General features: G+C 59.2%; 1 protein-coding gene and 1 long non-coding RNA gene across 2 annotated transcripts; one reads left to right on the top strand and one right to left on the bottom strand.

Moving 5' to 3' along the window:
• The first annotated feature begins 3,965 nt into the window (after positions 1-3,965).
• LOC141738524 (uncharacterized) lies at positions 3,966-6,632 on the top strand. Its single transcript, XR_012585410.1, has 3 exons — positions 3,966-5,525; positions 5,635-5,817; positions 5,957-6,632. It is a non-coding gene; the product is annotated as an uncharacterized LOC141738524 (long non-coding RNA).
• On the bottom strand, positions 4,319-8,830 carry LOC141738514 (uncharacterized). The gene is given in 6 exon segments (XM_074573792.1): positions 4,319-4,411; positions 4,413-5,515; positions 5,846-5,950; positions 6,429-6,542; positions 7,340-7,466; positions 8,708-8,830. Coding segments are annotated over 6 exon segments (1,560 nt in total). The 5' UTR covers positions 8,726-8,830.
• Positions 8,831-9,768: the final 938 nt, after the last annotated feature.

Raw genomic sequence — 9,768 nt, 5'->3', positions numbered from 1 at the left:
GGGATTGATTTCCAGAATTATTCTTGGTTCTTTGTAGTCGAGGTCTAGCGCTGGGATTGGCAGACTAACGCCAGAACAATCAGGCAATCCGTTGAATCCGACCTCCAGCCTAACGTCAGCCCACGTATTTCACCCTGTCCCGGGGGAAGTGAGCGGAACGGCTGGGGCTGGCTAACGGTGGGTCTCCAGCCCAAATGTGGGGGCTTCAAAATACGGAAAAACCATCATTGCTCCGGAAAAACTTCCTCCATGGCCAGTTCCTCCTTCCCCCGCAAACCCACCGAAGCTTCACGTCCCACTCAAGTTTCCAGCTTCCCGCCCCATGCAGCCTCTCAGCAACTCTATTTTCAGCCGGGAAAAAGTACTCGGATATAGTTGTTTATTCGGATAAACCCACAGAGCGCCGACACCCGTAAATCCCCTCTCTCCGCTTCCCAAACTCCTCGAGTGGATCCGGGATTGATACCGAGCTAAAAAGAACACGTTGTTCCCTCCTTCCTGGAATAAGGTAGCAAAGTTTGGAAGCGGGTGGGTTAAACGTCTGCTGGGTTCCGTGAGATAAAAGGAATTCTTGAGACGTTGTGTCCTTGAGTAGAGTAGATAAGGGAGAGACGCTGGACCAAGCCAGTTTTTGCAAAAAAGAAGAGTTGCGAACGAAGCCGAAAGACGAACCGAGCGTGCGCGAAGACCGCGTCCAATCAGCGGGACGCGGCGAGGAAGACTATCGACGACCACCAGAGGACCCTGGAAGACCACCAACGGACACGCATGCGCCTGCGTCAAGGACATTTTCGTACATTAATGAGCTCCAGGAGATAGGATGAATATGCTAATCACTTCTTGGAAATGTAATGAATACGTATATTCTGGTCGCGTGTAACTTTTGTAGTCGAGCACCTCGGCGGGGGCACACCAGGCGGAGCGATCCCCTGCCCGCCTGCTTTCTAACAGTTTCCAATCAAACCTCTAAGAGTTTTATTGGCCACTTTTACGGTATCAGGACGTCGCCCCACGTCACCCGTTCCTCCCCGATCGACCCAGCCCTTCTCCGTGCTGAGGGACGTTTCCTCCGCCCAACACTTGCGGTGCAGGGGGAGGTTTCTGGGCCGCCAGCGCACGTTGCCGGCCCACCGCCAGCTTTTCCCCTCCCCCCCCCCCAGCACCCTCAAGCTGTTACCTGAAATCAAAGCTCTCAAAACCAAAAGTCGTTTAGAGAGGAGGTATCGCTTCATTCGACGTCGGGTGCAAGGGGGAAAACCCACAAATCCGGCACACCTCACCGGGGATATTCACCCGTTATTTATACACTAAATATTCTCATATTTCCGCCCACTTAATACATAACTCCACCCTATAGATTCATTAGCATGACCAAATCGCCTTTCTGCACGTGAGTATTAAGTTTTGCTGTGTCGGCAAAACACTTCTGCGCGAGCGTGAGGGTCTCGGTGGTCGTTTGGGTGAGGAGACCCTCCCTCACATCATCCTTTTGAGGTGCTGAGCCACCTCGGGGCAGTAAAAATTTACTGTAAGTTTGCCAACATCTCGGGGCTGGTGGGGATGCTCCTTGAAGAAGCCCCAGCTCCGTCCCAATTGGTCCAGGAGCGCATACCTGACGCATAAGAGAACCTTGAAGTGATCAGTTCCTTCTTGTGATCCCGTCCTTGGCGGTGAGCGACTCCTGGCTGCCTCCTTGTTATCACTATCTGCAACACCAGCTCAGCGACTAACGACTTTCTGACGCAGTAAGGTCGGTAATTAGCTATTTTCTCGCACAGTAGGAAGGTCAGTAATTAGCTGTTTTCTCATGTGGTAGGAAAGTCAGTAATTAGCTGTTTTCTCACGCAATAAGGTCAGCAATTAGCTGTTTTCTCACACAGTAAGAAGGTCAGGAAGAAACAAACAACCTTTCAGTTCGCATACGGTTACAAACACAGCAGAGGCCTGTCTTTGGTAACAAAGCCCTTCCCTCGGGGCCGCTCTCCATCCCCGCGTCCCCACCCTGGGCTGGGGCCGGGGGTTGCCGCGATCCCGGTGCAGGCCCCGCTCCCAGGGGCCCGTCGCTGCCGGGGGAGGTCCGATCCCCCGGCCGGTCCCGCTGCAGCCCCGGGGGGCGGAGGGGGAAGGGGAGCGACGGCCCCGCCTCCGCCGGCAGCACCAGGCCGCGTCCCTCGTTACCAGGGCAACGGCGGCGGAAAGGGCGTGTCCTCCCTTGTAAACATCCGCTTACGCACTTCCGGATATTAGCCCCGCCCGCCTCCCGTAACCCGGAAGCCGTGGCGGCTGTCCCATAACCCCCCGCGCCGCGCCCCCGCCCCACGTGATGCCCGCCGGCCGCCCCCATTGGCTGGCTCTTACCCCCCCCACCACCACCACCACCACCACCGTGTCCGGGGCCGCCATTTTGTACGGCCCGGCGGGGCCGGGCTCCGCGCCGCCATCCCGCCCCGGACACAGGCGGCTCCGGGCGGCCTCCGCCGGGCTCTCCCGACCGCCAAGAGCACGGCCCGGCCCCGGGCTTCCGGGCGGCGCCTGCGAGGGGCCGGCTGAGGGCCAAGTTCAGCGACACAAGGCCTCTCGCGCAGGGGGAGCGGGGGCTGTGGGGGTCCGGGAGGATTCTCCTCAGAACCTCCACTGTTGTGTTCGGTTTTGGGCCTCTCGGGACAAAAAAAGACACGGAGGGGCTGGAGCGTGTCCAGAGAAGGGCAGAGGAGCTGGTGAGGGGTCTGGAGCGGGAGTCTTGTGAGGAGCGGCTGGGGGAGCTGGGGGTGTTCGGCTGGAATGGGGCGTTAGGGCAGCCCCGCCGCTGCGGTCCCTGTCGGGGGACGGCGAACTGGGGAAGGGACACAAACCCTCGGCCTCTGGAGGCGACTCCTGTCGGGGGTGAGGGAAAGCTATCAGTGAAGTTGTTCTGTTACCCAGGCGAGTGGACCACCGTGGAGAGAGGTGTCCGGTGCCTGGGGGAAGAACAGATTCACAGGTTGGAGGAGACCTTTAAGATCATCGAGTCCAACCGTTAGCCCAGCCCTGCCGAGCCCACCACTACCCCGCGTCCCTCAGCACCGCGTCTGCCCGGCTTTTGAATCCCCCCAGGGATGGCGACTCCACCACCGCCCTGGGCAGCCTCTTCCAACGCTTGACAGCCCTTTCCAGGAAGAAATTTGTCCCAATTTCCACCCTAAACCTCCCCTGGCGCAACTTGAGGCCGTTTCCTCTTGTCCCATGGCCTGTTCCTTGGGAGAAGAGCCCGACCCCCCCCGGCTGCCCCCTCCTTTCAGGGAGCTGTGGAGAGCGAGAAGGTCTCCCCTCAGCCCCCTTTTCTCCAGGCTGAACACCCCCAGCTCCCTCAGCCGCTCCTCACAAGACTCCTGCTCCAGACCCCTCACCAGCTCCGGTGCCCTTCTCTGGACTCGCTCCAGCCCCTCCGTGTCTTTCTTGGCGTGAGGGGCCCAAAACTGGACACGACCCTTGAGGTGGGGCCTCACCAGTGTCTAGGACAGGGGGACCGTCGCTGCCCCGCTCCTGCTGGCCACACTGTTCCTGACACAAAATACTACAAATTTGTCCTAGTTACGCTAGAAAACTGAACGGGTCTTTTCTTCAGCAGTTTTAGACAGCGAACGCTGCAGGGTTCTGTACGGCACATCCCCGACTGCTTTTGTAAGCCACAGCGGCAAATTTTCATCAAGAAATAAAGCCCCCCTTGAATTTTGTACCCGAAAAATCTCTCTCCGTTCGCTTTGCTTAAATGAATAGTGGGGAAACCCGCAAAGGCGGGCACGCTGCCTGCGCCCGTCAGAGTGATGCACGGACGGCAGCGGGGCTCCGTGGCCCGAAGACGCCAGGGGATTCCTCCTCCCCCGCTGGGCCGAGCGCGGCCGACGGGACAGACCAGCGTCTGCGACAACACCGACAGTAATTTAAACTATTTTAATTAGAAGAATTATAATACTTTATTGAGAAGAATGCAGGAAAAGACTGCAGCGATCAGGCACAGCCCGGCCAGAAAACGTACCGACCGGCTACCTGCTCCCACACGGCTGCCCGTCCTCCCTGCTTGGCTCCGTTTTCCCGTTTCCTCCTTTTATCCAAACCAATCCTGCCTTTTCTCTTGGCCTTTTCCCCAAAACCTCCCAGATGATCCCAGCTTCCCCAGCGGGTGCCGCATACCGCGTTTTATACCCGTTAATCCGCCTCTGCACGCCCTTCACGGCGTTTCTTCTCTCAGATGGCTCCAGAGGGGTTTTGCTGCAGGGAAGAAGGTGCCGAGCGTTCGCCTCGAGAGAGCCGAGCGTCGCCGCCGCCGTCCTGCCGCGGCTCAGCTGCCCGTCTGAATGACGAGGGGCCAGAGATCCTTACGCTGCGAGTAGCCGCCGAGCTCGAAGTTCCGGCAAACGGAGTCCGGCGTGTTGGTCGACGGTCCGCATCACCATTTTATAGGCGTCATGCAGCGATACGTAATCGGAATTAACGGCTTCGTGTCCTTCGTCGTTTTGCTTGGCGTCCGGGCTCTGGAGCAGCTTAAGCTGGGCCCTCTGCGCCTCGCAGCGTACGGACGCCTCGGGGCGCGTCGCTTCTCTCTTCACCTCTGTGGCTGCGTTTGAGGGTGGGGGAGCAGCCACCAGTTCAGAAGACACCACAGGGACGCAAAATTCTTCCGCCATCGTCCCTTGGGAGCTTCCCTCACTCCGAGGCTGGGGGGACGCAGCCTCCCGCTTTGCAGGAGAACAAAACGCCCCAGGGGTTCCCTTCGTGGGGTCATCTTCTGCCTGGGCAGGAAGGACGGGAGGTTCAGAGGTGCTAAACAAACTCTCAGGGAACTCCAGCCTCTTGTTGACCCAAGGTCTGTAATGCCACAAAATTCGCCTGGCTTTCCTGACGATTCGCCCGATGCGGGATTTTCGTGCTGCCAGCCTGCGAAGCACGGCCCGAGCCTTGCCGGTGAGATGAACGATTTTATTAACTCTGCCCTGGGAACGAATCCCCTGCACGTGACAGTAATCGTGGTCCTTAAGGGCCCAGACGCCGTCCTTGTGGTTTCCGCAGTAGTCGTGTTCTCTCAGAGGACACGGACGCAGGGTGCAACACACGAGCGGTGCCTCGCTCAACACGCAGTAACAGTGGTCTTTGAAAATGGTCTCATTCAGCTCCTCGACAGACAGTTCCGAATTTCCCTGCAACGACGGGCATTGACTTTTTGGGGCACCCCTTTGAAACTTCTCCCTGCGGTCACCACGCCGGTATTCCTGAGGATTTGCCTTTTTGTTCTGCTGTTCCGGCACTGGATGAAGCGGGAATCCTCTGCTTTGGCTGACGTTTGCTGTGACCTCTCGTTTATCCTCTACTTCTCCTTCCTTCCCAGGCCACAAGACCGTCTGTGCCTGGTCTCGGCTTTCCGCTGGCCCCACTCCTGTGCTAGCCACCTCAGCCGGCAACTCACTCCTGTCCCCGAGACACCCGAACTTCTTCAGCAGTCTCCTAGACCGGAGACGCCACTGTGTGCACCGTCCTCCTGCTGAGAGAAGGTTGGAAAGAGTTTGCTTTCTTCCTGGCTGGGGCATCAGGATGGAACAGGGAGAGAGGGACTGGGGGAGAAGACGCTGACAGCCAGGAAGAAAAATCCATTCTCCCCAGTTCAGGGAACACCTGGGCTCCGCATTCCCGATCTCCGCCTGGATGGGCAGGAGAGTGAAGCCCTGCCCGGAGATGCTGCCTGCACGGGGGTGGGAGAAGCGCTGGCAGCGATGAGCGGGTGCGATACAGGCAGCTGGGGACGGGGACGGGGCTGGAGTCCGCCTCGGGCTCTTCGCTGCAGAGGTGAGGAAAGGGAAGGACCGGGACTCACCTTGGCAGGGGGTCTCCGTCCCCTCCTCCGGCACATGGTGCTCACTAGCACCAGGCCACCAGTCTGAGAGAGGCTCCTCCAGCCGGCTCCTGTCCTCCTCGTGTCCTGCAGGGAAACCAGACGGACGTCACCTCCCTGGTTGGGGAAGCCCTTCCGCGCCACAGACACGGAGCCAGAGGAGAAAGGCCCATCCGCCACCAGGAGCCAGAAAGCCACAACAACCCTGCTCACAGGTGACTGAACCGGAGGGAGGATCCTCCGTGGGTCAAGGGGGACGAGCAGCAGCAGATCAGCAACGTCTCTGTGGAGCTGCCCTCCCTGCAGGGAGACGGGCAGCCTCCGTTTCCCTTCGGCACTGCTGCTGCCCTGCGCGGCGAGGGCTGCAAGGCCAGAGGGACATGGGGGAAGACGCCTCAAAACAGGCAGCGAGGAGGGGAGGGATTTGGGCAGGAGGGCAAGTGGGAACCCCCGAGACACGCTGGTTGGAGCTACAGAGCAGAGGAGCTTGGGGCGGCCTTTGGAAGGTGCCACCAATCCCTGTGGAGGGAAGTGGTCCTACGGGGGTTGGGTTGTTCCTGCTCACCGGGAGAGGGGCTGTCGGGTCCATCCCACCTCACCGGGCTCGGTGACGTGCAGACCCACGGCTCTTCCCCGTTCTCCAGCCGGTATAAAATGTCGGGTTTGGGGCCTGGGTAACCTGGGGGTTGGAGCAGAGGGTGTTGTTCTAACACGGACTGTAGGAATAAACTGTTAACGTGAGAAAATAAAACTCTTCTCTGACACACACCAAGCTGCACTTCACCCTGACAAGAAGAGCCCAAGCAGAAACACCACCGGAACAGGGGAAAAAAAAGGGAGAGATACACTGGAGCTGCTGGCAGTGATGAGTTTATTCCCAAGGAGAAGGGCAGAGCCCTGATGGGAGCACGGGAACTGACTCCCAACTCTGCTGGCAGGTTGCCCAGCGAGGCATTATCTGCTGCTCATCCTGGGAGAAACTCCTAGGTGTGGGATGTCCTCCCAGGTAACCGACGATCTCCGTCCCGTCCCGGTGGCTGTGGGCAAGTCCTCTGAAGGGACCTCCTCAGTGCAGGGAACTCTGACGCCTCTGCTCCCCTGCACCTCGTACGTGCTACTATTGCCCAGCTGGAGCCTGAGCGCCCACGGGAGGGACCAGAGTCGTCGACCCGTGGCCAGAACCCCCCCCCAAAAGTCCCTGCCTGACCTCAGGACGGGCTGCTCGCCCATGGTTCCATTTTCCGAGGAGGCCGTGAGTTCAGAGAGACCCAAATAATCCTGCGTTTGGGTCTCCCAAAGAGACTGCAGGACACCGGGACTGCAGGTGCCTGGAGGAGTTGTCCCCAACCCTGTTGCCGTAGGTCAAAACACGCCGATCGGCCCCTCAAAAGTGCTGGAAGTCGCATGGTTCGGATGGAGCCAAATATGACGGAAGCCCCTCCTGTGCCCCCCCCGGCATTAAAACTGCAGGTTTACCCAAGGACATCAAGAGCTTGTAGTTGTCCAGCATGACGCTGCGGTACAGCTCCCTCTGCTCCTCCTCAATGGCATCGTACTCTGTGCGGCTCAGATAGATGGCGATGTCCTCGAAGGTCACCAGTTCCTGCCAGACAAGCATCGCGCCCTCAGTCACACGTGGGGACCCGCAGCCGCAGAGGAGGAGGGTTTTGTCTAACTTTTATTTTCCAGGTGCCATTTCCCACCAGTGGGAGAGCTACCAAAACGCGAGGTTTGGGGCACCAATGGACGGCCTCTTCCAGAGCAACCTGCTCTAGTCGAAGATTATAGAATCACAGACTGGTCTGGGTCGCAAGGGACCTTAAAGACCATCTTGATCCAACCCCCCTGCCCTGGGCAGGGACACCTCCCACCAGCCCAGGTTGCTCCAAGCCCCGTCCAACCTGGCCTTGAACCCCTCCAGGGATGGGGCAGCCACAGCTTCTCTGGGCAACCTGGGCCAGGGGCTCACCCCCCTCACAGCCAACAATTTCTGTCCAATATCTCATCTCAATCTCCCCTCTGTCAGTGCAAAACCCTTCCCCCTCGTCCCATGGCTCCCCTCCCTGCTCCAGAGTCCCTCCCCAGCTTTCCTGGAGCCCCTTGAGGGACTGGAAGGGGCTGGAAGGTCTCCCTGGAGCCTTCTCTTCCCCAGGCTGAACCCCCCCAGCTCTCTCAGCCTGTCCCCACAGCAGAGGGGCTCCAGCCCTCCCAGCATCTCCGGGGCCTCCTCTGGCCCCGCTCCAACAGCTCCGTGTCTCTCCTGTGCTGAGGCCCCAGCGCTGGAGGCAGCACTGCAGGGGGGTCTCCCCAGAGCGGAGCAGAGGGGCAGAATCCCCCCCTCGCCCCCCTGCCCACGCTGCTGGGGATGCAGCCCAGGCTGCGGGGGGTTTCTGGGCTGCCAGCGCACGTTGCCGGCCCACGGCCAGCTTTCCCCCCCCCCAGCTTTGCGAACGCCCCTGCCCGTGGGACTGGATGACCTTTAAAGGCCAAATTCTTCCAACAATTCCCACCCAAACTCTTCTAGGATTTGATGTTTCTGGATCTTCGCAGAACGACACCTCAGGGAGACGCTTCGCCCGCAGCTCGGGTCTATTTTAACGGCTGCCCGCAGTGACCCCCCCCCCCCCACGGCCCACCCCACCAACGCCGTGGGGCAGGTACGGAGGAGCTGCAGCTCCGTTCCGCCATGTCCAGGGAGAGAGATGGCGGGGGACAATGGCGCCGGGGGAAGGGAAGGGGATGCAGGGAGGGGGATGCAGGGTTGGGGGGCAGCAGTGCGGGGGGGCGGAGGGGGGGAGACACCGTGGAGGGGCCGGGGGGGAGAAGTGTCATGGCGGCTCCTACCTGCCTCCACCCCGCCATGTTGCCCGGGGGAGGCCCCGCTCCCCGCCGGGGCCTGCAGGCGGCGCTTCCGGTACGGGCCGGAAGTAGGCCGCGTGACGTAGCGCCCCGACGCTTTCCGCTCTCCCCCCCCCCCCACCAAGCGCTTCCGGCCGCAGCCCCGCCTCTCCCGGATGTGGTCAAGGGCCGGCCGGAAGTGTGGTCTGCTGTCACGTGACCGCCCCCCTTCCCCCGCCGCCCGCCCCAGCGCGGAGATGTGGGCGCCGCCATTTTGAGCAGCACCACGTGACCGGCAGCGCCGCTCCCATTGGTCCGTTCGGGGCGGCTTCCGGTGCGGGATGCCCCGCCTCCCCCTCCTCCCGGATTTGCCCCTCATTGCTCGTTATTTATCAATCAGGGTCATTATTAGCAGCCATGGTTTGCGATAAGGATTGACAGTTGTTTCTTTACGGTGAATTATGGGCGGAGGGGGTTGTCCATGGGGGTTTTTTGAGGTCATTTTTACCTCATCGCTAATTACTGAGCAGTGATAGTCATTATCAGCACTCATATTTACTGATAAGGATGGATAATAAGCTCTTTATGGCGAATTACGGGCCGGGGGGCCCAGTCCGTGGGGGATTTTACGGTGATTTTTACCTCTGCTAATTATTTAGCTATGATAGTCCTTATTAGCAATCGTGTTTTCTGATAAGGATTGATAATAAGGTCTTTATGGTGAATTACGGGCAGGGAGGCCCGCCGATGGGGGGGCTCTTGGGGTGATTTTTACCTCATTGCTAATTATTTAGCAGTGATAGTCGTTGTTAGCAGTCATATTTGTGATAAGGATTGATAATTAGCTCCTTACTGTGAGTTAACGGGGCGGGGGGGGGGGCACCAGTGGGGGGTTTTAAGGTGATTTTTACCTCATCGCTAATTATTTAGCAGTGATAGTCATTATTAGCCATTGTATTTTCTGATAAAGATTGATAATAAGAGCTTCGTGGCAAATTACGGGCAGGGAGGCCTGCCAATGCGGGCGGGGGTGTCTTTGGGTGATTTTTACTTCATGGCTAATTATT

Source organism: Larus michahellis, chromosome 2 (genome assembly GCF_964199755.1).
Source record: "Larus michahellis chromosome 2, bLarMic1.1, whole genome shotgun sequence".
Taxonomy (NCBI): Eukaryota; Metazoa; Chordata; class Aves; order Charadriiformes; family Laridae; genus Larus; species Larus michahellis.
The sequence above is the reverse complement of the archived record's forward strand: the minus strand, read 5'-3'. Positions and strand labels throughout refer to the sequence as shown.